This window comes from Cavia porcellus, unplaced genomic scaffold, assembly GCF_034190915.1.
Source record: "Cavia porcellus strain 051 isolate PalLab524CR breed Dunkin Hartley unplaced genomic scaffold, mCavPor4.1 scaffold_17, whole genome shotgun sequence".
Lineage (NCBI taxonomy): Eukaryota > Metazoa > Chordata > Mammalia > Rodentia > Caviidae > Cavia > Cavia porcellus.
Genome location: NW_026947500.1, coordinates 30,513,622 through 30,541,617, shown reverse-complemented (window position 1 = coordinate 30,541,617; position 27,996 = coordinate 30,513,622). Strand labels below are relative to the sequence as shown.

Here is a 27,996-nt window from a genome sequence, read left to right as displayed (position 1 = left end):
GGCTCATTCAAGGGGTTTATTGGTTGCCAGGGGAGAGTGGGAGGCCAGGTTCAAGGCAGGTGTCTAGTTGCAGTAGCTCTGCAGCTGGTGGCGTGTGCAGGTGCCAGTACAGCACTGATCCACAATGCCACGCTTCTGTAGTGCCATCTCCAGTGCCAAGGGCTGTAGTCCACCTGCCCCCAGGCCCATGCCCAGTTCTGTCTGCTCCACTGCAGGGTGAGGTGCCAGAATACAGGAGCAGCAGCAGTGGGGAGAGAGACAGGGGGAGATGCTGTCAGGAGCAGCAGAATGCCTGCGCACTGGCCCCACACTACCACCCTCTCACTGCATCTCCCAGGGAGCTGGTCCAGGTGACAGAGGCTGCCATGCTGGGCACACAGAGCGCTGGAGACCCACACCTCCCACGTGGCAGAGCTTGGAGCTCCATGGAGCATTTGTCCAGAGGCAGGGAGGAAGGAGGGATGGGGCGCCCCATGAATGGCCCCCAGGCTACCCTAAGGCTATCAACACCAAGATGCAATCTGCATAATAAAATTGGTGCCCAGGAGCTACTGTTGCCATGAGGCCAGGGCAGCTATTCGAAGGCAAGTGGAGGGAAGAGTCCAGCTGTGCTCAGAAGCCACAGCTGAAGGGTGCAGCCTGCTCACCCCCTCACCCTCAAAGCAGCTATAGGAAGCCACTCTCTTTAGCAAATGACCAAGAGAGCCGCCTCCCTTTTCAACAAACCCATCGACTCTCCTTGGAATTAGCTTCCTGCTTACTTATGCCCCTGCCAGGCTGGGGGTACTGGGCACGGGAAACAGCAAGGGATGGCAGGTAGGGGCTCACCCTGTGGGTCCTCTAGCTCCCGACGGTCCTTGGGTATATAGAAGAAGCCATCATCCTGACACACTGAATACAATGTCTCCACTAAGTTGGAGCCGCACAGATGCCGGCTGACAAAGGCCTGACCAGTGTTGGGCCCCCAGAGGGCCAGCAGGGCCAGCACGGTGAGGAGATGCATCCACAGAGCCATGATGAAAGGATGATGACCTGATGGAGAGACAGAGTAACAGCCAAAACCCCCAATACAAGGAAGAATCCCATGTCCTGTCCCAGCCAACCCAGAGCCCCCAGCCTCTCAGCCCCAATCTAGCACGGAGGACACAGACCTGTGTGCTGACCACCTCAGAATACAGCTGGCCCAGCAGCACTGGGGGCTCTTAGGTCCTTGTGGACTTTATATAGCCCTGAGCCCATCTTCCCAAACTCTGCCACCAGGCCCATTAGGGACCTGGGGGTGGTGGCATCAGCAGATGGCCAGGGGGCTGAGGTTGCAATTTCTGGATCATTTCCCTGGTGCTGGGTCTGCAGGAAGAGCTCCTTGGGCGTCAGCACCTCTGCTTGGGCCCTGGGGTCATTAGTGTTAATGAGGGACCCGAGGGCAGGAGTTCGCCCGGCTCACAGCTGGGGGCCAAGGTCTCCAGGAGAGCAGAGCCTACCCCAGGCTTGGCTTGGCTGAGCATTTTCCACATTAATCAGGGAGATCTGGGAGCTGGGCATATGTGTATGTGTAGGGTGTCTTTGTATCTTTGTTCTGGGGGGCCCCATGGATGGCCAGGGTCATGGGGGTGAATGAGGGGAGTGTCCTGCCTATTGCCTGCTCATTGCTTACCCCACCCCAGGACTTCACCCCAGACAAGACTCCCCCAGCTTGCTCTGGGAGCTGAAGAAAGCACAGGCCAGGGAGAAGCAGAGTTTTGACCCTAAGAATCACCCCTGTTTCTTACTTTCCCCAGGCCCAGGCCATGCCTTCTCTTGTCTCCCTCTTTTCTTCCCTGAACCCCTGCCCCTCTCCCCCTTCAGGCCAGGGTGTCATCTGGCTGAGGCCCTGTGGCACACTGCATCCTTCTCCATGCACAGCCCTCCAGGACAGGTACCCGGAGGCCCAGGTCAATCCCCTGGGGGATGCATGGATTCTGAACCCCTCAGCCCCCATCCTTTCTTAGTGGCAGGGGTTGAACAAGGTAAGGTCATCCACAGGGGCCTCACACTCTACTAGGAGGGCTTGGAAGGGTTGGGGCATCCTGTGCCCACCTTCTGTCACTCTCTGCCACCTTGGCATTCATAGACACCCCCCACACACTGAAGACCCTGTGCCCCGTCTCAGGTTTCTTTCTTCTTTTCTCCTTTCTTCTTTCCTTTCTTCCTTCCTTCCTTCCTTCCTTCCTTCCTTCCTTCCTTCCTTCCTTTCCTTTTTTGTCTTTTTGAGACAGGGGCTAACTATGCAGTTCAGGCTGGCCTTAAACTCACTTTGTAGCACACTGGCCTTAAACTCACAGTGATCCTCCTGCCTCAGCCTCCTGAGTGCTGGGATTACAGACGTGCACCACCATACTCAACTAGCCTCGGGCTTCTGACAATTCCTGGTGGAGGCCTTGCCTGCCCCCCCTTGCCTCCTCTTCCTCTGCGTCACAGCAGCTCAGGCCTTGGCCACCCCAGGACTCTGAGGTGCTAAGCGGGCTTGGGGCAGATGAGGAAAGGACTGTGCAGGGAGGGGAGGTGAGCACAGGAGGACCCGGATGGGAAGATGGCAGGGGCCAGCAAGGCCTCAGGGAGTAGGGAGGATCAGGAGTCCTTGGCCGGGGTCTCAGCCTTCCTGGGGGTCTCAGTGAAGGCCATGGCTTTGCCTAGGGTCTGCAAATCCTCACCTAGGGATTCAGTAACACAGAGGGATCACACCCATAGTGTCCCAGGAGTTTAAAGCCCTTGTAAAATCTCAGCAGGGTTTAAAACATCCTCCCCAGAGGCAGTGTCAAAAACGGAAGGCAGTGGCCATTGTTAATCTATTATTATGATTTGAAACCCATATTATTTTCATTGTTCTGTTTAGTTTGGTTTTATTCTGTTTTGGTTTGTCTAATTTTATTATATTTGATGGCATTGACAACTATTTCAAAGACAACAAAATATATTGTGGTACCCATTTTTGATTGCCTATTAGCCTATTTTGAAGCCATGTATTGCTTTTATAGTTTGTTTTAACTGATTTTCTTCTATTTTGTTTTGATTGATTACACCACGTCAGATGGTATAGGCAGCTACTTTGAAGATAAGAAGATGCGTTATGGGCCTCATTGTGGTTTACTATGATCTTGTTTTGAAGCCCTGTATTGTTCCCATTGTTTTGTTTTTATTGGTTTTATTCTGTACTATTTTGTTTGATGTTATTATGCCTGATGGGTATGGGCAGTTCTTGTGAAGATAACAAGAGGTATTATGGTAGGAAAAAAAAAAAAAACACCCTCCTCCCCAGTGTCTCAAAAGAGATGGCAGCCTAACTCACCTCAGGGAAGCACATAAGAACCAGCCACTGTGACTTTAATCTTCATAAGCACCTCCAGTCCATCCTGATGGATTCTCATGTTTTGCACAGACTCCCTCAAGGGCCCAGCCCTATCTGACCCCTTCCTATTTTCCACCTAACTTAGCAGTCTGTAATCATTTGGAGGTGTTCTCGAGTAGCTCCTTGCAAGATGGCCACTATGCATTCCTGAAAAAATAATCTTTGCAATAGATTAATTATATAGGGAAGAAAAAGATGGAAAACTGCCAAAATGGGGACAGCCAGACGCAAGCCTCTCTCCATGAGTCAGAAGCATTTGCGGACATACTTCATGGGAAGAGAACCAGCCTCACCAGGAGGTGATCCCTGCCTGCAAACCAGTGCCATAAGAGGGCCGCTGCTGGAGTGGGGACAGCCACCCCCAACCTCTCTCTGTGAGTCAGGGTCATTCATGGACTGCAGAGGGAGAGAACCAGGCCTCACCAGGAAGTGATTCCCACTTGGAAGCCGTATCATTGTCACTGCTTTGATGGGTTGGGTTTTATGCTCTTTTGTTTTGTTTGAGTATGTTAAATCCAAGGGCATGAGCAGCTATTTACAAGATAGCAGGACATATTATGGTAGCCACTTTGGATTTACTATTGGCTTGTTTTGAAGTCCTTTATTGATTTCAATGTTTTGTTTTTATTGCTTCTATTCTATTGTGTTTTGTTCAATTTTTACTATGTCTGAAGGTATCTGCAGCTATTTTGAAGACAACAAAGATAACTATTCTTGATTTTGTAAAGTTTTGAAGTCTGTATTGTTTATATTGGTTTATTTTGATTGGTTTTATTCTGTTTTATTATCCTTGGCTTTATCTCTTACAATAAAAAAAGAGAGAGAGATAACAGCATAACCTTGTGTCTGGAGAGGGCTCCCAACTTCACGCAGATTGATGATTGATTCAGTTATTGATTTTTGGCATTACAGGAGATTGAACCTAGACCTTCACACTGAGTTACATCACCGGACTTTTTCTATCTTTCTTTCTTTCTTTCTTTCTTTCTTTCTTTCTTTCTTTCTTTCTTTCTTTCTTTCTTTCTTTTTCTTTCTTTCTTCTCCCTCCTTCCTTTCCTTTCTTCTTCCCTTTCCTCTTATTCATTCATCTCTCTTTTCTGCTTTGTTTTGTGTTGTTTTGACAGGGTCTCACTATGTAGCTCAGGCCTTGAACTATACTAACAGCTATCCTCCTGCCTTAGCCTCCCCAGTGCTGGGATTAGAGGCATGCCATCACTCCCAGTCATCAGTTCCTTCAGATCGTGTCTCTCTGTCTCTCCTTCTCTCTTTCTTTTTTCCTCTCCTCCTCCTTGCCTTCCTTTCTAACAGGGACTTGCTAAATTGTTGTTATGGCTTGTGTCTAGATGTCCCCCCAAACCTCATGGGGTCATAGGAGGATTTTTTTCAGAAGTGGCTGGATTAGGATGTGTGGTGCTTGGATTAAGAATGCCCCACCCTGGGTGTGGGTGGCACCACCCAAAGAGCAGGGGAAATACAAAGGCAGACCTGCTTACTGCTGCTGCTCTGCTTCTCTACTGCCTTCTGCCTGCCATGAACTTTTTCTGCTCTGAGATTCCCCTGTGCCAGGCCGCCATACTTGGGAGCTGGCCAACTATGGACCAAAACTTCTACAGACTGTGAGCCAAAATAAACCTTTCCTCCTTTCAGTGGGGTTGTTGGATATTTTGTTTCAGCAATGAGAAATGTAACTCAGAGTTGCCCACGCTGGGTTCAAACTTTTCCTGACTCGGCTTCCCAGAGTGCTGGGATTACAGGTGTGCACCACTATGCCCAGTTTACTGCAAGATTTAAGAAGACTCACACCATCCCCTAGGGTCTTAATGGGGCTCAGGGCCATCTCATAGATTCAGAGGAGGGGGGCTCTCTGCCTATCTCAGGGTCTTCCACAGTCTCAGAGAACCTGTGACCCTGCTCAGGACATTAATGGGGCTTAAGGTCTTCCTTAGGGTCTCATATGGCTTGGAGGTTTCTCTCAGCATCTCAGTTGTGGTCTGATCCTTTCTCAAGGTGTCAACAAGGGTCATGGCCTTTTTGAATGTCTCAGTGGGGCTTAAGATCTTTTCCAGGATCTCCATGACACAAGGATTTTCCTAGTGTCCCAACAGGGTTAAGCAGAAGTCAAGGGTCTCCAGGGGGCTTGGGGCCCCCATGGTCACAATGAGGGTCAATGTCTATTATGGTCTCATACTAACGGCCTCCATGCTCCTGATGTGTCTCACAGCTCTCCAGAAACAGTTCCTGGGGTGAAGGGACATGGGTACTGGGAGGTGATCAGGGAAGGACAGAGGTCAAGGAGGCCTAGGGACCTTGCCCAGAACTGGAGAGAGGTTTCCCAGTGTTATACTCAGAGCTTAGAGTCAGGGATCCTGCAGGTCTAGTAGGGCACCTGGAGCAAGGCCTTGTGGACTGGCTGGTGCACCACCCACCATAGGAAGCATGGAGCAGGAAGCCTGGCTTGAGCTCTGCAAGGCCAGAAGCAGGTTGGGAAGAATGCTGGCTGGTAGGGCCTAAAGAAGGCTGGGGTCCAGCTCAGGGCAACATCCAGGCCCCTTTAGGGAGCTGGGGTAGGAGGAAGTCTACCCTCTAGTGCCCCACTTGCTTTCTGAGAGACAGAGGCCTGGAAGGCTTGCCTGGGAGCTCATCCAGCTGAGCTCTTTCCATCAACACAGGAGCTCATGGGGGCCCCTCTCAGTTCTGGGACTCTGTTCTGGGTGAGGCAGGGTGAGGGAGACTGGGTAGCTGGTCTTTCTCCCTTCCTCCACCCCTGGCTAGCAGCCTCACTGGGGCTCAACTCCTAGTTAGTATAGAGTCACCCTGCTCTCCACAAAGGCCCGGGAGGACCCCTTCTACCCTCGTCCGCACCATGGTACTGCTACCCCATGGCGAAAGAGTTCAGCCAGAGACTTCTCTAACTCTCTGGGGCTACAGGGGCCTCAGAGCTGGGAGAGGCCTTTAGGTGGCAGAGAAATGAGGCTGGGGGCTCTGCTTGGAAGAAGGAGGAAAGGGACCCTCCAAGCAAGGCTGAGAGGCAGGTGTAAGGGTCAGGGCCCATCCCTGAAGGATAATGAGGAGGCCATACGAACACTCAGAGATCTTTCTTTCTTTTATTGAGTCAGTGAACCGAGTGGCAGGGAGCATGGGTAAGGCAGGCAGTGCAGGGCCAGCCCGTGGTCTTGGGGCTCAGGCAGCAGCAGGACAGGACCTTACAGGTACACATACCAGCTGTGGTGCTGGGAGCAGCAGAGAAGCTCAGCCGGGGCCCAGGGGGAGGAGGACGAAAGGTCACCTGGTCATCCACAGGCGTGGGGCTGCCCATGACCCAGCCTTTATGCGGGCCTGAGCTCTGGGGAAAGGCAGGAGCCAAGCAGGTTGGGAAAGGGGCAGGAGGGGGCAGGCCACTGTGGCCTGTAGGGTCACAACCCTTGCACCTAGCTGATGGCACCCAGTGCGTGGACCAGGGTGTGCAGCTCATCCTGGACACCCTCCAGGGATCGCTGGATGGCGTGGGGATTGTCCAGCACATCGATGGCCAGGGTGTAGGGGTCAAACTTCACAGAGAAAGGGCGCTGGATTCGAGAGGCATAGCTCCTAGGATAGAAGCCAGTGTTGACCCTCAGTCACTCATTGGGGACCATGGTAGGGGGAAGGCCAGAATCTGGAGGCAGGGTCTGCAGCCTCCAAGACAGCCAGAGGTAGGGGCTAGGTGAATTTTCTGGGCTCCTAAAGCTCATCTGTCCAGTCTTCTCTAGGGACCTTTCCCAAGCAGACCTCTGCTGGAGCCTGCATGCTGCCTGACCTCCCTGACCATGTGCTCTAAGGGTCCCTAAGCTTGTGTGTGGGCTCCGGCCCTCCCTGCATGCCAGGCAAAGCCCCGGCCTCAATTTTCCGTGAGAACAGTACTGGAAGGAAAGGGAGACCCTTACCAGGATGACCTCTACTCCCCACCTGGAAGTCCCAGCTCCCTCCATGTCCCACCCTTTTTTCTTCTTGTCCCCGACCCCTACCCTGACCTGTCTTCAACCCACCAGAGGCCCAGGCTGCTTGGGGGCAAGTGCCTGGGAAGGGCCCGAGTGTCCCTAAGCAGCTCAGACTCTGCCAAATGGTCTTGATGTGGCCTTGACCCAGTGTTGACCTGGCCATGTAGCAGCACTGGCCCCACAGCCTTGCTGTACTCAGACTTTCTGTGGCCTTCTCTGGGGAGCTGTGTGTGCTGTGAAGGCGCTGTTATAACCACGAGTGTTTTATTCACTGTGAAATAGGCTCCTAGGCCAAGCTCAGGTGGGGTGAAGGCCTGACTCACACAACTTGGGGACACAGCAGGGTCCCATCCCCACCTGAGCTTGGCCTTTGCATCACTGAAGCTCTCCGACACGAAGTAGACGGACTGGTAGGTCTGATCTTGGTAGGGCTGGACAGCAGCAGCCTCAGGGTCAAAGGCCCGGATCTCAGGCTCCTCAGACAGGGAGTGCTGGCAGGAGGTCACCAATGTCATGGAGACACCATACCCCAGGGCCAAAAGAATGGTGTACTGTGGCCTGACTCCACATTGGCTCTGGGAGAGGACCATACCTCCCTCCCCTGAAGGTCCACACAAGGCCTTGGGACAGCATGGAGTGGCTGGCCCAAGTCCCAGACCAGACTTCATCCACCCAAATCTAGGAGGCTGGGCCAAGGGGCCCCCCACTTAGGACTTTGGTGTCCTCTTCCCAGCCCTCCTCAGTGAGAGTCTCACCAGGAGCTCCCCATAGGAGGACAGCAACCCGGCGCCATAAGCCTTCAACTCTCCATTCTGTTTGCACAGCCCGAACTCCACCGTGAACCAGTATAACTGTCAGGATAGGGGAGCAGGTAGGTGAGAGGGCTGCCACTCTGACAGCCCCAACAGGCTGATTAGGGCACCATCCCATGGCCAGCCAGGCCTAGTAGAGCTGGGACAGAAAGGATCTCCAGGCAGAACTGGGGTCCAGACCCTTCCTCCCTCTGGCCACTGCAGAGGAAGAAACCCACCGTGGACAACTTCTCAATTTCCTCATCAGAGGCCCCCAGAGATGCAAGGCCGATGTCCTGTGGAGGGAATAGGAGGCTGAAAGGAGCCCAGCATCGGGCTCAAGGTGAGAGTTTTGAGGGGCTCAATTGCTCCTCCAGGGGTTCCCTCATACTACCTGGAACATGCACCACAACCAAGGGTAGGAGCATGCTGTTCTCAGATAATCCAGCAGATGGTGGCATAGACACAGACACCTCTGCAGGGAGATGGGGCTCCAAGAAAGGATAGGGCTTCCCTCTGTCTGTGGATAGGGTGCACCACGGGGTGCCATCCCCTGCAAGTCTCAGGGGCTGTGAGGACACTGTCCATTCTGGTGCATCCTCCACGGTGGGCAGGATGCATTTCCAGCTTGTTGGCCCTAGCAACCCCTGGTCCTCAAAGCCCCTCAGTGATTCTGCTCTTGGCCTGAGGCCCAGACCCACCTGGGAAAACTGAGCGAACGTGCGGTCAGCTAGCATGGGCACGTGCCCCAGCAGCTCATGGCAGCAATCCCTGTGAAGGGCAGAAAGAAGGAAAGGCCTGGGGACACGGACCTGCCCCTCCCTCCCTGCATCCTCCCCTAGGTGCCTCTGTGCTGCTGCTCCCGATTGCACAGCCACCCTGCCACATGGACACTCACGGCTCAGGTGAGTGCATGGGCGAGGAGGCGTGGCGGATGTACTGGGTGCACTGGAACACTCGGAAGGCCAGGCTGGCCAGGAAGTCCCGTGCAGACAGCAGGCCAGCCACGGGCCGCAGCTGGAAGCCTGTCCGCTCTGCAAGGGGCCAGATGTCAGTGTGCAGGGAGATGCCAGGGAAGGGACAGCTCACAGGCTGATACCCTCCCTGACCCTCCCTGCCCGGACCCTCTCCTCTTTGCCCGCACCCTTGAGGAACCGCGACACATCTTCCAGCTGCGGGATGCTGTCCTCACGGTAGCCACAGAAGCGCTCCAGCAGCTGGAAGGCCTCCAGGTGCTCCCGGCAGGCATGAGTGGCGTAGAGGCCCTTCAGGGTAGTGTAGACTTCCTTCCTGCAGGCCAAGGATTCAGGGCTTGCCAGACTGCCCCGTGCCCTCCCCGTCTGCTCTCACTGACCCTGGTACCATTCGCTGGGGGAGGGGTGCTGGTGGCTCTGGGGGATGTCAGAGGGTAGTAGGGACATCCCTGGGGGGTGTCTGGGGCTCCGGAAGTCCCCCTCCCCCCTGGGGAGGCTGCTCCTGCACAGTGATTCCTTCCCAGCCCTAGCTGTCATGGGTCTCACCAGGTGGCAATCTCCTCAGCTGTGTACTCCACCAGTGGAATCGGCTCACCGCTGTGAAGGGGTCAGTGGTCAGTCACGGCCCCCACCCCCGGGAGCAGAGAGCAAAAGGAGGGAGCCCCACTTGCTTAGAGCCTCACCAGCCAGGATTGAGACTTTGGGGTGGGGAATAGGTGGTATGCACTCTGGGCTTGCTGCGCCCGGGGCTGACTGAGTGGCCTTGGCAGGTTGCTCAGCCTCTCTGTGCCTCAGTATCCCAAGCTGTGATTTGGGGGAAATGCCAGTGCCCCATGCAAACCATAGGGCAGAACTACCAGAAGGAGGCCGCACCCCAAGTGGGCAGTAGCAGCAGTGAGGTGATGATGTGGGTGAAAAGACCGCCTCTCCCCTCCCATCCTCCTTTCCTGTCCCACCCTGGCCAGCATGAAGCCACAGAACGGGGTCCCTGGGTAGATGACCCTTACTGCTTGTACTGGAAGGCGATCTCAGCAATCAGCTTCCTGCGCTGGCGGTACACCTGGTCTGAGAAACCCTGATGGCAGAGGGGACAGGTGCCCACTTAGGAGGCCGTGCTGACCTCTCCTGCCCAGCTGAGCTGACCAGGGTGACTTGGAGAGACTTCGGGTAGAGATGCTGGCTCACCGGATGGTCCAGGTCCAGGTCAGGTTCAAACTTGGTGACCAGGTGGTGACACTTGTCCAGCTCTGCCACCTTTTGTGGGAACCAGGGGACTTTACAGAGGACAGAGCAAGAGGGCCCAATGAGTGTGGTCACTACTGCATTGCTGCTTACCTCCCCCTTCCCAGAGGCCACCAAGGCTATTATGAAGGCAGAGGGTCATAGGGGTGGCTCAGGCCCAGATGAGGCCTGGAGCAGAACCAGGGCCAGCACACTTGAGAGTTTTCCTCTGCAGGAGCCTCTGCTCCCCATGCCCAGGTCAGTGGGTGGCTCCCTACAGAAAGGGTTGCACTTGGGGACAGAATGCAGGGCTCACCTTTGTCCTCCTTGGGACTGCGCACATCATCTGACACCCGACGCACAGAGCTAAGCAGGGCAGGCAGGTCCCCACGGGGCACCTCAAAGCGTACAAAGTATTCCAGGCAAGGGCCACCTGCTTGTGGCCTTGGGGCTGGACGGGTCTCCAGGTGGTGTATTTTGGCTTCAAATGTCTTCAGGAGAAACAAAGCGAGAAAAAATGAAGAGAGAGATGGGAAAATGGGGAGAGGGAAGGAAGAAGCACCCCATCAGTCTTCCTAGCTCCGCCCTTAACTTCTGCAGCTGTAACAGCACCGCCATCTTTCAGAGTCACGGCAAGCTCCTGTTGCTATGTCAGAGTTGGCCTCTGAAAACCTGGTTTTGCCTCATATGTCCCCAGGGAGCTATCCAGCTGTGCCCTGTTCCCCTTTCTGGGCAGCCCTGTCTGCAAATCCTAAGCTGTGTCTATGCAGCCCGATTCCTGGTCCTCCCTAATGGTCTCATCTGGGCCCACTGGCCACACCAGGGATGGGTTGACCTGGACCCCTCTGTGTCCAGAGCACAGGGCTCAAGTCCCTTCATAGCAACTGCGGAGCATCAGAACTGGTGAGCAGGGTTCATTCCACCACCACTTCCCGTTGCTCAGCAACAGGACCCTTAGGCCACCCAGCCAGCTCTGGGAGCTCACAAGGAACATGGCTCTAATGTCACTTGGGAGTTTCTTCTGGGAGCCAGGTCACTCACCAAGGCAGTAATGTAATCAGACGTCATTTTAGCTGCTGCCCATCAGTGGGGGAGGCTGAAGGTCCCTCCCACCTTCCCAGGTTGAATGTGCCCTCTCCTCTACCCCAGGTGTGTAGCCATTGATTTAGGAGAGCTGGGGTGGGCATGCAAGGGATCACAGGCCTTGGATCTCACCCAGGCTCTGGGACCCTCACCTCTGGTGGTCTTGGGTAGCTACATTTCTGCCCTGGAGAGGTTAGGGCCCCACATATGGTAGGGACACACTTGCCCCAGGGCCCCAAGGCAGCCCGTGTGCTCACCTCGAACACCTTGACTGCCCGGGACAGCGGAGAGGGCTTGGAGCCCCGAAGAGAGAAGAGCAGGTTCAGCACAGCTCTCCCCTCCTTTTCCTCGAAGACAACCGCCTCCAGGGGGTCCCCAGGCTCTGAGGAGGCCACTGCAGCTGCCGCTGCGGCCTCAGCTGCCTCCCGCTCCTTGCGAGCATCTTCAATGAGGCTCTGCCGACGCCCGATGAACCGGGGGGACTGTGGGGACAGTGGGGTCAGGGATCATTGCAGCTTTCTCTGGGTCCAGGCAGGCTGCTCAGTGGGGCGTTGCGTGCAGGTCCTGATGGAAGGGGCGGAATTGGCCTGACAGGAAGTCACTGGAAGCCATGGTAGAGTAGGGGGTCCAAGGCACATGGCCAGCTGCCTCCCAAGGCAGATATGCTGTGTCACCTGTCCCCAGGCCTGGCCTTAACTGGATCAGGGGTGGGGGAGCTGCCTCTCTGTGCCTACAGATGGACAGATGGACAGCAGCCAGGGCCCCTGGAAGGCCAAAGCACAGGAAGTCTCTGTAGAACAGGATAGGCCTTGTAGGTAGGAGGGAGGCAGTGTCCCTCCTTTGGGGACTTCTTGGCCTCCTTATGGAGGTGCAGGGCCAAGGCCTTTCTTTATGTAGTCCATTAGAATTCTGGGCATATGGTGCCTCTGTGTGGCCAGTGCTTGGCCCTCTGTCTCTCCCATGAGCATATGTGTCCTATACCCTAATGCCCAGAGCCTTCTCAGGCTCAGAGCGAGGAGACATCTAGGTTCAGCCTTGGAGCTATGTCCCTGGTCCCTTAGTAAAAGATAACAAGTCCCTCTCAGAGTTCTGGGCTCCTGGAAGTGGAAGGAGGAACAGGGCTCCGCAGAATGCCTCCTGATGGCGAGTGGACAATTGCTCTGGTCCAGGAGAATCCTATAGGGTGGAAGGGCCAGGGCCACCCTAGGGGAGAAATCTGATTTGGAATTGAGAAGATGGGGCCCTCCTGACCCCACATTGTCCCTGAAAAGTGACTAGAAATTAAACTTCTATAAGCTTCACCTTCTCCATTAAGGTCTACAAACACCAGCCCCTCCTGGTTGTGTGGGGGACCATTGCTCTGAACCCTGAGGCAGAACCCCTCCCTGAGGGGCTGAGACCCCCAGCAGAGGGGTCATTTCAGTATCCTGCCCCATACTTCGCCTGTACTTGGGGCCCAGGAGAGAACAGAGAAGACAGAAGTCACCACAGAGCCAGATCACCGTTGGCACAACAGAACCTGGGCCTGTTTCTGGACCTGGGCCTGTTTGCTGGACCCTGTCACAAGCTGTCACTGGACCAAGAAGGCTGTGGTGGCTCCTCTCAAGCAGGTAACTGATAAAGGCAGCTGGGCACAGGAGGCAGGTGGGGTGGGCAAGAGGGGCAGGGTGGGGCCATGGCATGCTCCCAGTGTCCCTGGCTGACTGTGACCACAGTCTTTATCACAGAGCTCCCTTCCAGGTCCCCCAAAAGGAGTTTTTTCCCCGATGCACGAAGCAGCACACATAGAAACCCACACAAACCCCAGAGGTTGGCACAGGGGGACAGGCACCACCTCCCAGAGTCCTACAGAGCACAAGCAACACCCACCAGGGCCCAGGGGCTAGCCTCGGGGCCTGACACACACCAACCCCATAGACTTAGTGGGCTCCTCACCAGCCCACAGATGCCTGGGCATCTGGTGCACTCTGGTCCATGGGTGCCAGCGAACCCCTTACCATGATGGCCTCGGCTTGCTTGGCATCCAGCTCGGAGACGGCCCTTCGGAAACCCTTAGGCTGCGGCGCGGCGGTGCTGGGAGTGGGCATTGTGCAGCGCAGTGGTCCGGGGCTCCGTCTCCACAGCCCTTGACGGGCAGCTTCTTAAAGGCCAAGCTGACGTCAAAGCCCCTCTGGGTCCTCCACCTCCCACCTCCCGTGGATCCCTCCCTCTCTTGCCTGCTGCGCCTGAGGGATGTGGGGTGGGTGTGGAGCCGCGGGAGAAAGGGCTCCGTCCCATTAGATCTAATTGCATTCGTGTCGCAGGCACCGGCCTCTGAATCATCCGCAGCCCACGGCTTGTGGACCACGGGCCGGCTCACATGCTAATGGGGAAGGGGGCAGCTGGATCCCCTTAGCCCACGGCCCCTGGGGGACTCACAGGGAGGGGTCCTGCTGTATATCCATGGGCACATGCTCCACCAGCCCTGTCCCTCCATGGCTGATGTCCTGGAACCCCGAGAGGGATGTGGCTTTGAGCCTTCCGCGCAGGGAGCCCCTTCCTTCACTTTCCGAGGACTCCTCAGATCGCCCCATTGGGTCCTGGTCTCGCTTCTGTAGTGACACACATCAGGCATGGCATTTGCACTGCCCTAGCCCTGGGCCTGCTGGCCTTGGTGCTGGACCTGCATGCGGGTCCCTTGGGGCACAGAATGTTCCAGAAAGACCAATCCCTCCTGTGTGTCTCTGAGAGTCCCACTTACCTTCCAGTGACCCTGGTCCTCCTTAAGGACTGCAGCCCCCTTCCGGAGTGACCAGGACAGCACCCAAAAAACAGGGCCAGCAGCCCTGCACAGCTGCTCCACCCCCTCATCTCTGGACCGCTCCTCCTGTGGGGAGCATACCCCACCCTGAGCGCTGAGGGTCCTGGGCTCTGCCACTCTCCCCAGAGAGCTCCCTGCCAGCCACCACTCCTTCAGCTGATCCTGGCCACAGCACTCTCTGGAGACCAGCTTTCATGGTGCCTGGGATTGTCACTCTTGTCTTCCCCAGCTATTGCTCTCATAGGTATCTTCCTCTCAGGACCAGGGCTTTATTCAGGATCTCCAAGGAGTCCAGGAGGGGCCAGAGGGGACCTCTCCTCAATGGCAGGCTTGGGTCCGCTCAGCCTAAACCCCACCTGGTGTCATCCCATCACCTGTAGGTGATGGCTTTGAGCAGCAGAATGCAGACAGCATGGCGTAACTTCTCAGATCTGCCTGGGGAAGGAGTCCTCCTCTCTCACCAAGAGGACTTGCAGAAGGACAGCCCCTGTTCCCTGGCCTGTGGGACCAGTAGGATGCCAAAGGCCAGAGCCCACCCTGAAAATGGCAGATTGGAGATGGGGAGCCACTAGGCTCCCACTTCCCCGCCCCTCTCGGGTTGTTTACCAAGAGACTCCAACCCGCCTCCGGGGCCTTTCTCAGACCCCAGCAGCCACGTACTCTGTGTATCACATCCACTTCACTTCCTAATTCTCCCTTCAACAATGGCCCTTCCAGGGGCTGGGGATTTAGCTCAGCAGCTTAAGTACCTGCCTTGCAAGCAGGTGGTTGTGAGTTCGATCCCTGGTACCTATAAAAAAGCAAAAACAAACAAAAAAAACACCCCAAAACAATGGCCCTTCCCCCATAGTGGCTCAGCCCATTGCTTTCTAGGGGAGACCTAAATGCCCCATCAGTTGCAAAGAAAAGCCCACTTCCACCACGAATCCCAGCTACTGAACCTATCCCTGCTGATCTTTTCACTCCTCGTGGTTCCCACTTCCTGCTCCAGGAGGCTTTGGGGGTCTGATACCAGTTTGAAATGCTCTGCTTCACCTACTTTCTTCAGGTAGGCTCTTATGCATCCCACAAAACCCAACTCAGCTGTCATTTATTTTACTCACTCTTTCCAAGATATTTTTTTTTTGTCTTTTTCATTTTTATCGGTACCAAGGATCAAACTCACGACCGCCTGCTTGCAAGGCAGGTGCTTATGCCGCTGAGCTAAATCCCCAGCCCCCTCTTTCCAAGATATTAACCACTCCCTTCTCAGCTCCCTCTATTGCTTGTTCTGCTCTGGACACTTCTTGGTAACAGGAACTTGGCAAAGGTGGTCCACATCTATCTCCTGGTACCCAGTCCTGCCCCTGGCCTTCTCATCTTTTGGACTCTTTGTTCAAAAGAGCAGGTGTCTTGAGGGGTTGATCCAGACTAAGTCTGATATGTGTGTTCAGGATGGCTCTGAAACTGGCTATGGCACCACATACCTCTAATCTCTGCCCATACTCTGGGAGGCTGAAGCAGGATTGCAACTTTGAATCCAGCCTGCCCAACTCAGCAAGATCATGCCTCAAAATAAAAAAATCTTAAAAGGGCTGGCAATGTAGCTCAATGCACAGGTACTAGAGTTAATCCCTAGTACAAGGAGAGGGGGAGGAAGAAATGGCTTTGAAAAGATCTCCATAAGACCCCATATCAAGGCAAGTCTGGCTACCCTGGGGCCTAGGGCTTGTGCCTCAGCCCTGATGGCTCCAGGGTGGCTGGCCTCTGCCTTGCCCCAGGCTTACCAAGGCTCTTGCTGTCCTGAAGACTCAACTGACCCTCAGGAGGGTCAGGGATCCCGAAGTAGGTGGGGCCAGGCCCATTGCCCCATGCCCTGCCCACCCTGGCCAGGCCAGTTCGCTCAGGTGGCAGGGGACAGGAGGGGCAGCATATCTAACAAACACCAGGGCTCGGGCCGCACCGCCGGATGTGGATTTAACCTTTCAGCAAATGTCTTTCACTGACACAAATATTGCTTTTTAATTCGTTTTCCTGCCTGGGCTGCTTGCACTCCTGGGAGCTATGCCGGGAGCCATGTGGGGGCTGCATTTTCTAGACCCTTTCCTGGGCCCAGGTACCCCCAAGCAGCACCTAGAGCAGGCACCAAGGGCCCGGAGGCCCCTGGGTGCCCCCAGAAGGTGAGTGCTGCCCCTGCTCGAGCTTCCAGCTCCACAGGCTCTCAGGGTGTCGCTGCCAGCCCATCACTCCTGGGAAACTGTCCCTATGCACCTGCCCTGGCAGGCCTAGCTGGCCCTGCCCCAGCCCTGGTCTCATCCTGGACCTGCTTTGTGTCGTGGCCTTCTTGTACCTGCAATGGTGAGGGTCCCCTGGAACCCCTAATTCTGTTCCTGCCCTACCTTCTTTCCCAGCCCCTGCTGCACCCCTTGGCAGGTGCTCCATCTCCTCCTACTTCTGCCCCTCCCCAAAGACCAGGCAGGCTCTGCTCAGCCACCACCATTCTTCCGTGACAGGCCAGGAGGGCGTGAGGTCAGCTCCTGGCTTCTGAGAGCCCAGCACCATCGCCCCCAGGAGTGACCTGTCCTGCCTGCCTTTAGATGCCTGCCTACAGGATGCCTGAGGTTCTAAGACAGATGACCAGTCTGGGTCACAACCAGTCTCCAGTCCAAGTCCCCTACCCAGGATTTTAGTCTTCAAGGATCCCATGGAAGCTATTCCCAGGGGCCAGAGGCCAATGCCTCTTCTGACATTGGGACCCCAGAGGGAAGACTAGGACTAGAAAAGGATTTCCTCAAAACCAAGGTCAAGCTGCAAGAGAGCCTTAGGGCCAGCAAGGTTTCAGGGAAGAGGGGCCTGGTACTGAGCCCACGAGGGTGAGCTCCCAGGTGAGGAGGAGGAAGAAGAGGAAGAGGCACCAGGCACAAAAGAGGGATCCCTTAAGGCTCATGGCCAGGACAGTGAGAGGCCCATGAGGGCTGGGCGTTGCCGCTGCCCCCACCTGCTCTGGAGTGTGGGCTCTGGAGCCTCCCCTCATGAAGCCCTCTGGGTCCCTGCCTAGGCCTGCTCCTTACAGTCATCCTGAGCAATTACAGATGCCTGTCACTGTGGCAATTAGGGCACGGAGCCGGCTCCAGCAAGCGGAGCATCTTCTCTCGACAGCTTCTCTCGGCACAGAGGCTTAATAGCCCATAATGACAGTGCCACTCCTGGGTGGCCATGCCACCTCCTGCATGGGGAGGGCAGGACATGGACTCAGCCCTAGCTTCCGGCCTGCCCCCACATGCCAGTCTGCCACTCAGGCTCTCTCAAACCTGGCCCGTTCAAATAGTCCAGTGAAGAGCTACAGAAGTTGGAACCTGGGAAGGGCACTGCCTTGGTTCCTGGCTGACAGCCTTTAGACAGGCCCTGTCCTGTGGCTCTGTAGGCCCTAGCTGTGGCCTGACAGGGGTGAACATGGGGGGCCTCCTCCCTCCCTGCCCTGTCCTGGCTGCAGAAAAAAACTTGTGCCCCACCCTCAGTCCAGGAGCCAGTTCACGGTGGGCCCAGCCACACTGCCTGTCTCCCCATCTTGGACTCCCCAGCTCTGGGCTTCACTGTGGGAAACCATGTGCAAACAGTTTTGGGGAACACACCCAGAAATCTGGGTCAAAAGGTGCCTCCCATTGATTGGAGAATGAAGGGCATTGTCAGCCAGTGGTTAGTGTCTCTGCCAGGACCTGGACAAATGTACACACCCTGTGAGACATACGCAAACACAGGCATGCACACATAACCCAGACACACATGCACACACAGACACATGGATACACAGACACATGGACACACACTCAAACCTACAGACACACAGATACACACCTAGAGTTACACACACCTGCACAAACTGCACGCTTTGAACAGGCCCAACCTGAGTTCTCTTTACAGCCCCTCAGGACCCAAGCACCAGGGTCACCCAAGAATCCCCTCTCCAGATGGGGGACCTGGAGCCAGGGCCTGACACATGCTGGGGTCCTTTCTGGGTTTGCTAGCACTCGGGACATAATGTTTCCCTTGGTGCTGCAAGAGAATGAGCCCAGAAAGGGGGAAGTGAGGTGTTCTTCTCTTACCCAGCTGATTTGGGTAGGCCAGCAGAAGCCCCGCTGGGCAGCTCTTCCTGGGGGCTTTGGTGTCTCATCCCTAAGTCTGAGGTGCCCCCCAGGCTGGAAGGGGAGCCATGGCCCTGTGGCACATGGCAGGATCTGGCTGTCCTCGTCCCCATCAGACCCAAATGCCAGAGCAATTAGCCCTAACGAGGCCATCGGATGGAGCAGGAGCCGCAGGGCCAGCAGGCGCAGAGTGTCTACGAGATGACCAGGACCAGCCGCTTGAGTCGATCAGATGCACTTAGGAGTAATTGGGTGTTCGACAGGCGAGAGCCTGCCTTACCTCCGGCTTGGGGTGGAGGGCTGTAGCATCACTTCAGCGCTCCCCATCTCCATGGATACTACCCTCACCTGTCTGCACCCAAGCTGCACACCGTGGCCAGCAGGTCCTTTCCCTAGTCAAACTGCCAGGCCTTCAGGCCTAGGCCTCTTCTCCATACGGCCCCTGCCCTCCATCCTGGCCTCCCCTCTGAGCCCTTCCACCCTGGGCTAATGGGGCCATTCCTGTGTTCTGGTCCTCATCATAAGTGGCCTGCCTGGGTCCGGAGACCCATGGTCTGTGGGGCCAGAAGAGGGCTCTAGTCAGCCCCCTGTGTCCCTGGTTGGTTTTCCAATCCATAGGGGAGCAGATCTCATGAAGAGTTCTCTGCACCTTCCAAAGAGTCCAGTGTCTACAGGATGACAGGTGTTTCCTATGAGGGGCTTTTCAAGGAAGTGGCCTTGAATTTCATGTCTATGGGCTTCCCAGTGGCCAAGGGGACTCCTGCTCCTTCTAGGTGAGTGACCAATAGCCAGAGGCCATGGGACCAAGACAGGGAAGGAAGAGGACATGGAGGGGAGCAGGTCACGGAACAAAGATAAGCCAGGGATAGGCTACCAAAACCCCTGCTCAAGCCTCCTCTATGGCTATGCCCTCTTCCTGCCAGCAGAGTTCAAGTCTGGGGGCTGGATGGCTGCACCTCACCTAAATCTCCTGAAGGTCCATGCCTTAGCTAAGACTGGTTGGTGCAAAGGTGCCCAGAGTGCCTGCAGCTGGGAGTGTGCAGCCAGACACCAGAGCCCATGCCATGGCACTCATCTGGCCTGTGCATTGAGTGTGTGCATGAGGGTATGTTACATGTATGTGCATACCTGTGTGGTCATATGCCTGTGAGCGTGTGTACAGATGGGTACACATGCTTTGCAAGTGTGCTTGTATATAAGGGAGTATATTTGTGTGTCTATGTGTCTACATACATCTACATGTGTGCTCATAAAGTATATGTCCTCATATGTGTGTGTACATTTGTATGTAGGGCTTAAGAGTGACCACCCACAGGTATGTGATGAGGTGGTGACCCTGGATCCTGTGCCCTGCCACATCAGAACCTCACACAATGATATAGCCTAGGCCCATGGTGGCCCTGGGTTCCTACCAGGCATTCTTGGTCCCTTTCTATACTTCTCCAAGACCCCTGGCTCTGCCACTGCACCAGTGACTCAGACCATCGCCCAACCAGGGCCCCTCCCACCCCGTGCTCCTTCCCTCCCCCTGCCCCATGGTTCCCGACAGTGTCTGACAAATTAGCCCGGTGAAAAGCAATAAAAGCGACATTCAATTCCCATTAGTCACTCTCAGAGACCGAAGCTGTGTTTTGACAGCAATCACATCTAATTGCAAGACCACTGCCCACCCCTATGGCCCCTGCAGCAATAGAGTCACTCGCTTGGGTCCCTGTCACCTGCCTTGTGGCAGGGAAGGGATGTGGTTCTGGGCTGTGAGCTGGAGCAGGTTTCCGCTGGGGCTCACAGTGGTGACAGAGACCCCATCTGCCAGCTCCCTTCTGTCCTCTCACCATGGGACTCTATAGCCCTGGGCTGTATTAGCAGAGATGTAGTGGCCAGGGCACGGTGGAGGACAGTCCCTCTCTGTTCTGTACAAGCCAGATCACAGCAGCTAACCCTGCAGGGCCCTGAATGTCTACTGGTTCCCAGGAGGAGAGCCCTCATGGGAATGGATGAGGAACAGGGAGGGACAAAGTATAAGAAAGGGACGCGGGGGGGGGGGGATTCCACAGGAGCATAGCTGTGGAAGGCAGGAGGGGTCACCTCTCTGAGGCTGTCACCACCTTGATATGCAGCTGCAATGGGGCAGGGCCAGAGGCAGCTGAGTGGGACAAGGAGGAGGAGCCAGTGTGCTATGCTGTAGCCAGGAAAACTGAGCAGAGAGGACTCTGTGCCATCCTAGTGTCTGGCTAGCAATAGCCTGAGTTCTTCCTGGCCAAGCAGTCCACTCAGGCATGTCCACATGGTATCTTGTGCCTTCCATCTTGGGGCAGCTGGAAGCTTGCTGGATTTGGGAGCTTCCTGAGACAGGGGTGCCCTTCCTGGTGTCCTGTCCCTGAATCCTGATCTTCCCTCCAGTGCCTGCCTGGACCCCCCCCCCCACTGCCCACGGGAGTTCACAGTTTATACGGTTTACACTGACACTGGAGAGTACAATGGTGGTTCCCACTCGGAGAAATCGGGCCCCTGTTGTATCTCTATTATCCCCCCAGGGATTCAGAATAATCTGGACACCAGCAGAGCCTGGAAACATCTTTATTTCCCCCACCTGTTCTCAGTTGATGCCCAGAGCTGAAGACTGGGACTGGAGTGGAAAATCTGAGGCATACAGCGGCACTGGCCTGCCTGGGACTCCTGCTCTCCACATCCCTACTCTGATGGCTATCACTGTGACCACTTTGCCCTCGAGCCAGCCCAGATAGCACTATGTCCACCAAAGAGCCTGCCACCCCACGCAGAGCAGGTGGCTCCCTCGCTTAATCAAGTGGAAATCTGAGGTTCAAAAGGAAAACAGATGTGGGTGGTCTCTCTGTGAATGAGGTGGGGGTCTGGGTGGGAGCCTGCCGGAGGAGCCCCACTGGTTCCTCTAGACAGCACCACTCCACCCAGATCAGTCTTTTTTGGGGGCCTCCCACTTCCCAACCTGGGCTCCTGGATGTGTCCACTCACTGTGGCTACACTCTGTCACCTCTGGCTCAGCCCAGCCTGCCCCACGTCCTTCTCATGGGAACCACAGGGCTGAATGCTGGGCTCCAAGTCGGCCAGTCTCTCAGCTGCCCGGGTGGCCCAGCCCAGGTTTGGTGTAGCCGAAGAAGAGAGGGGGAAGGCACAATAGTTCAGGTGCTGGGACTAATCCGAGGCTCTGAGGAGCCCCCCTTTACTCCCCCCAGGCTGACATTTCTGGGCTGCTGCCCTCACTGAGGGCCCGACTCTTCGTGATATTTAGACAGGGCTTATTTGCCATGTGATTACTTTGGGGCTTGGGATGAACTCCGCTGGCACACAAGCTGGCCTGCTTTGATCCAAATCTTGCTTTTAATAAACCCATCCCCATTTAGCCAGTGCTTAGCCAGCTGCCAGCTCCAGATCCTACCTGGAAAGACAGAGAACTGAGAGACAGTGGATGGGCCTCAGTTTCCACACTGGGGTCTGACCCCACCAGCCTGATGGCTACATCCCTCACCTAGCCCCCAGGTAAATAAACTCATGCATTCTCTTGGAAGTTCCTCTTTTCCTCCCTTCTTCCCTTCCTCCCCCCAGCAAGCCTCTTTGGGTGCTCCTGGGAAGCGACAAGTTCCAGCCTTGGAGGCTCTCACAGTCTAGCAAGCGCAGACTCATAGACAAGGCCTCCCAACCCATGTAAGAGGGACCAATTCAGCACACCAGACCCCACTGAAAGCTACCGGAACAGAGCCAGACCAAGTCCTAACTAGAATGGGAGGCACACCTGCCCTCTGCTCTCACACTGGCATGGCGTGTGGGGGCCAAGGGGACCACAACTCTCTGAGAATTAGCAAGTGTTCAGAACAGTCAGACAGTAGTATAGGGAGGAAGTAGGGACACAGACCAGGCTTGCTTTCCCCTCCAAGAGGGGACCCCAGATCCTTGAAGCTGCTTGATTTCTGAGTCTGAGGAGCCTGCAAGTTCCCTCTGGGCCTTCGTTCTCCACAAAGGAAGAAAAACCGCCAGAAACGATGGAGCCAGCATGCCTTGCCAGAGACACTAAAGGAACTAAGACCCAAGGAGGCTTCTGAGACCATCACAGCTGACAGAAGCCAAGCCTGAGGCCACACCAACTGTAGGATCCAGGAAAAATGAGTTGGCCCCATCGGATGAAGAACAGAGCATGATGAGAAGTCAGAGTAGGCACACATGCATGCAGGCCCCATTTTGTTGGGGACCACATTTGGGAGGTTTCCTTACTCTCTGCACTGAGGCCAGGTCACAGTGGCCTCCGGTTCCTCCCTCCTTCCCGCAGCTGTTCTGCACTTGGGGTGACCGGTCTGGGCTAAGTGGCCCTTAATGGGGAGACCGTCCTCCTGCGGACTGAGCATCTAATGGGGATGCTGACGGGCAAAGGGCTGAGGCAGCCTGTACAGGGCAGGGGCTGGGGAACCTCATGGACCCTGAGAAGGTCACATGGTCACAGGATCTCCCAGCTGAGGCATGGTTGAGCAGAATCCTGGAGGCAGGAATGCGGTAGAAGATGAGGGTGATACCCTCTCACCCACATCCTTGGCAAGGCTGCCTGGGTCCCTGCACAACTGGATGCTCACAGAGACTGTGCCAGCCACACAGAAGTGCTTCCTGCCATTGTGACTTTCTGTTCACCCACACAGTGGCCTGTGTCCACCGGCACCAGGTTGGATGGCCCTCCATGCCCACAAAACAAAGAAACCAAAGAGTAGACTTGGGCGTGGTCTGCCTCTCTGCAGCTCTTTGTAGCGTTCGAGTAGAAAAATAAAAGAAGTAGTCAATGTTTTTATAGTGGTAAAATATAGGTAAACAACATTTACTATCTTAGCATTTACAAGTGCACAGCTCAGGGGCATTGGGTACGTTCACACCGCTCTGCAGCCATCGCCTCCGTCCTCCCCACAAGTTTCCTATCTTCCCAAGCTGCAATCTGCCCTCACTGAGCACTGACTCCCCATCCCCACTCTCCGTCCCAACCCTACTTCCTGTCTCTGTGGATCTGACTGCTCTAGGGATGTCCCGTGAGTGAACCCTACAGTACGTGTCCTTTACACCTTGCTTATCTCATTTAGCAGTGTGTCGTCCAGGTCTGTCACTGTTGTACCCTCTGTTAGGATTTCCTTCCTTTTTGAAGGCTGAATGCATTCCACTGTGTACATGGACCACATCTTTGTCCATTTATCTAGCCTTGGACATGTGGGTGGGCTCTAGTGTTAGGGTTTTGTGAATAATGCTGCTGTGAACAGGTGTGCAAAAAGCATCTCTTTAAGATCCTGGTTTTAGTTCTTTTTGTTATAGACCCAGGAGTGTGAATACTGGGTCGCGTGGTAATTCTAGTTTTAGTGGCAGAGTTTTACTATCTAAATCACACTGGTCATGAACTCACTAATACAGCCCAGGTGAACCTCCCTATCCTCCTGCCTCAGCCTCCCAAGTACTGGGATTACAGGCATGTGCCACCACACCCAGCTTCTGGAAATTCTATTTTTGACTTTCTGAGGGACACATTCCTTACTCTTTTCCATAGCAACTGTACCATCTTACAATCCCATCTACAATGCTTGAGGTTCCCATTCCTCCATGTCTGTTTTCTTAAATTTAATCATACAAGCAGCAGATTCCTCTTTGCACACACAGACACACACACATGCATGCATACACATGTATGCACACAATGTTGCCCCTGTGCTCCTGGCCCGCCCAGATCCTGGGGAGAGGGAAATGGCCAACCTATTTTGGAGGTTAACAGGGATGTCCCTGTGCCTTCCTTGGTTGCCACCCCTTGTCACACTCCCCCATGTTGCACTGCAAGGGAGCAGGCTGACAGTGTCTGTCTCCTGTGTCTTTACCAGCACAGCTCGCATCTTTGCAGTCTGAGAAGTGTACAAAGGAAGCCAGCTGACTTCGGATTAGCCCCTCAGGCTGACACAGCCCCCCGGTGCCAGTGGCCCCCTCTTCCTTTTCCCTTATGCTCCCCACATTGTTCTGTGTTTCCTGTACAGATGTAGGTTGCTTTATGTGTTCTGGATCTGAATCTTTTTTCTAGCAGTTTCTCTTGGTCCCTGGCCTATGTCTTACTGTGTTGAAGGAGCCTTTGGCCTCCAAGAAGTGTTTTATTCTTGTGTGACCTTAGGGCCATCAGGCTTGTAAACCTCTTTTCTGTGATGTTTCTTTAAGAACTCCACCTCAAATAGAGCAGTGTCCCAGTCTCTTGTCCCTCCAAAATCACTGGATGCTCTCTCGAAGTTTAGGTAACAGTGAACAACAAACAATAGATCATCAGTTCTCTTTTGCACATTGCAGCTGGGAAGACCAAGAGTCTCTTCCCTGATCAGAGTGAGCACATCTCTGTGTCCAGTGTAGTGGGCTTAGCCATGAAGGAGCACAACCTCCTGGACAGAAGCTGAGGTTTGGACGTTCAGCAAAACGTGGAAAGCTACAAAAGGCAGAGAGAAGTTGTCAGGCCTCAGAATTAGATATGCCAGGCAGGGATGGGCTTTGTCCCGGACCCTCCTACCAAGGGACAGGGCAGTCATCCTGCTACCTGACAATGAGAGAAGTTGGTCCCTCTCCAGGGCCCTCAGGACTGTTGCCTCCATGCATGAATGGTCCCCAATAGGGACCTCCTGAAATAAAACTGAGAGCATTTGGAAGATCAAGGCCTGGCTGGGGTTGGGCTGGAGGCTGATGCGCTTTCTGCTTCCCTGCACAAAGAAGGGGATTGTAGAGATGACAGCCACCCCACAGCCACCTGGGAAGTGGAGTTAAGACACAGCAGGGGCAGGAGCACAGTACCAGGCAAGGGCCCATGATGGTCATGCAGGATGGGATCTGAGGTCAGAAGGTAGGGCCTCTTATGCCGCTTCCCTGGAAGGAACTCTCCTGCTCCAGCCCTTAGCCCCGGTTAGCCAAGGTATGGAGCAATCAGGCCCCAGGGAACCTGTTACCCCACAACCTGGGCTTGCTCCCCTTCTGTGGTCATCTTTCAAGGATAGCTTCCTGGTCCCCACTAACTGATCCGCGCTCTGTTACCTGGTAGAGATCCCCGGGGTTACGATTCTCCTCTCCTTTTCCCATCTGATCTCAGGCCCATGACACTGACCTCCAGTTACAGGATGTCTCTTCTCTCCCATGAGACCCCCTCCATAGATGAGGACCCTAAAATGTGTTCAAAGGTCTCATAGCTTCTTGGCCAACATTTTCCAACTTTGTCACCTCAATGGCTTCACCAAATATATGCTTCCTTGGTCTCTCTCTCTCTCTCTCTCTCTCTCTCTCTCTCTCTCGCTCTCTCTCTCTGAAGCACCTTTCATGGCTCCTACTGCCTGTAAATGGGTTGTTAAGGCAGAGCCCTGGTAGCCTGACCCAGTCTTTCCAGCACCGCACCCCATGCTCCCCTCTGCCTGTACCCTCCACATTCTCCATCCTCAGAGCTTACAGGAAAGGGCTTCCTTAACCCTGTAATCCAGGTTTCCAGATATTTGTGGACATCGGTATACTTGAATATTGACTCCACCCTGTTTTATATGCACCAGAGGAAACTGTTTTCTAAACAGCTTCAGCACAAAGGCGTTCCTCAAGTGAGAGCACTGTCAGAGCATACATAGGTCCGCTTAGAAGCAAGCATCATGTAATATTTATCCAAGTCCCACGAATGCATGCCCAGTACCTGCAATCATGCCCAGATCTGTTCTCTGCGCAAAACCCCTACATTACTGGCTAGAAAGGTGAAGGGTTACATCTCCATAGGGCTCTTCTGAGGGGGACATGGGGACAGGCAGCCACACTGCACTGGTAGCAGGAGGACAGGAGAGTTCTGGGGGGGACCTTCACAGAACAATGGCTGGAAAAGGGACCCAGACCAGACCGTGAAAGGTGCAGTTCTCATGAGAACCAACTGAAAAGATGAATAGCACAGAGTTGATATATCTTCACACATACACGCACACACCACATGTGTGCACGTGAACATACATGTGTGCACACACCACACATGATCATACACACAAACCATAACATGTGTGCATACCATGCACAGGAGCACACTTATACATGTGTAGACATGACATATATATGTATATATATATACACAGATGTACCCATGTACATACAACACACATGCACACATTCACATGCACATAGCACAGACACTCATCAGCATACCACAAACACACACACACATACACTCATACTCACTCCCACTACAGAGACTCTGGGAGAAGACGTTAAGAACCCAGCAAAATTCTGCTCTCAGGATGCACAGCATCTTTTTTTCAATTTTAAAGAAAATAAAACCAAACAAAATAGAATAGAGCCAATGAAAACAAAATAATGAATACAGGACTTCAAAACAAGATAATAGGAAATCAACAATGGCTACCGTAATGCTTCTTGTTATCTTCAAAGTAGCTGCCTACACCAAAAGACATAATAAAATGAAACAAAACAAAACAGTGTAAAATCAATCAAAACAAAACAATGAAAATGATGCAGGGCTTCAAAACAAGATAATAGGAAATCACCAACAGCTACCTTAATATATCTTGTTACCTTCAAAATAGCTGCCCACAACCATCAGATGTAATAAAATCAAACAAAACACAACAGAATACAACCTAACAAGGCAAAACAAAAATGAAAATGATACAGGCTTCAAAACAAGATAATAGGAAATTAACAACGGCTATCACCTCCCCTTTTTAGATGGTTTCTCCCCTTTCACTTTCACAATATCTATTATACATTTTGGATCCCACTAACTCTTTCAGTTTCTTATACTAGGGGAGTCAACATGATGTTCATCCATGTGAGTCTGAACCATTTCACCCACGAGCATTGTCTCAAGTCGCATCCATTTACCTGCAAGAGCCTTGTGATTGTCCTTCTTTATAGCTGAGTAACTTTCCATTATATAAAAATACCGTATCTTTCTTATCTATTCTGCAGCTGATGGGCAAGCTACCCCTACTTTTTTCTGATTCCCTGTCACATGAAGAATTGTTTTTTCTCCTTTTCTTTCCAGTCTATGAATTTCCTTTCAAGTTACATGTGTTTCTTGTATAATGCATATTGATAGATCCTGTCTCCCAATCCACTCTGCCTGTTTCTTTTTATTGGTGAATTGAGGCCATCTACATTAATGGTTATGTCCAACACTCACTGGCTCCTCTCTGCCTTGCTAGCTTCCTTCCATTGGCTCCCTACATTTCCCTTCTATTCAATTGCTACCTCACTTAGTGATCTCCATCTGCCACTGTGCCTGGGACTGTGGTCATTTTTATCTCTTTCTAGAATGTCCTTCAGTATTCTTTGTAGGGTTAGTTTGGTGGTCATGAATTCTTTCAGTTGTTCTTTGTCATAGAAGTATCTTGTTTCTCTATTAATTTTGAATGATAGTTTTGCAGGGTATATCAATCTGGAGTGGAAGTTGTTTATTTCTCAGGACTTGAAACACTTCATTCCCTGATCTCCTTGACTTGATGGTTTGTGTTGTGAAGTCTGTCATGATTCTGATGGGTTTTCCTTTATAGGTTATCTGTTTCTTTTTGCTAATAGCTTTTAATAGTCTGTTCTTGGGATGAATTTCTGCAATCATGATTATTATATGTCTGGGTGTAGATTTATTT

General features: G+C 53.8%; 2 protein-coding genes across 2 annotated transcripts; both read right to left on the bottom strand.

Moving 5' to 3' along the window:
* Positions 1–2: 2 nt before the first annotated feature.
* Ins (insulin) lies at positions 3–1,182 on the bottom strand. The gene is made up of 3 exons (NM_001172891.1): positions 1,152–1,182; positions 829–1,032; positions 3–209 (listed from the first exon to the last, which is right to left on the bottom strand). Exons 2-3 carry the CDS (start codon positions 1,013–1,015, stop codon positions 64–66), a joined length of 333 nt encoding a protein of 110 aa, NP_001166362.1. The 5' UTR covers positions 1,016–1,032; positions 1,152–1,182; the 3' UTR covers positions 3–63.
* Positions 1,183–6,470: 5,288 nt separating this feature from the next.
* Th (tyrosine hydroxylase) lies at positions 6,471–13,574 on the bottom strand. The gene is made up of 13 exons (XM_003468339.3): positions 13,429–13,574; positions 11,689–11,913; positions 10,665–10,839; positions 10,313–10,401; positions 10,135–10,202; positions 9,674–9,724; positions 9,298–9,443; positions 9,052–9,187; positions 8,855–8,924; positions 8,393–8,449; positions 8,118–8,213; positions 7,720–7,853; positions 6,471–6,973 (listed from the first exon to the last, which is right to left on the bottom strand). The coding sequence occupies exons 1-13, from the start codon at positions 13,516–13,518 to the stop codon at positions 6,814–6,816; spliced, it is 1,497 nt and encodes a 498-aa protein (XP_003468387.1). The 5' UTR covers positions 13,519–13,574; the 3' UTR covers positions 6,471–6,813.
* Between the last annotated feature and the right edge of the window lie 14,422 nt (positions 13,575–27,996).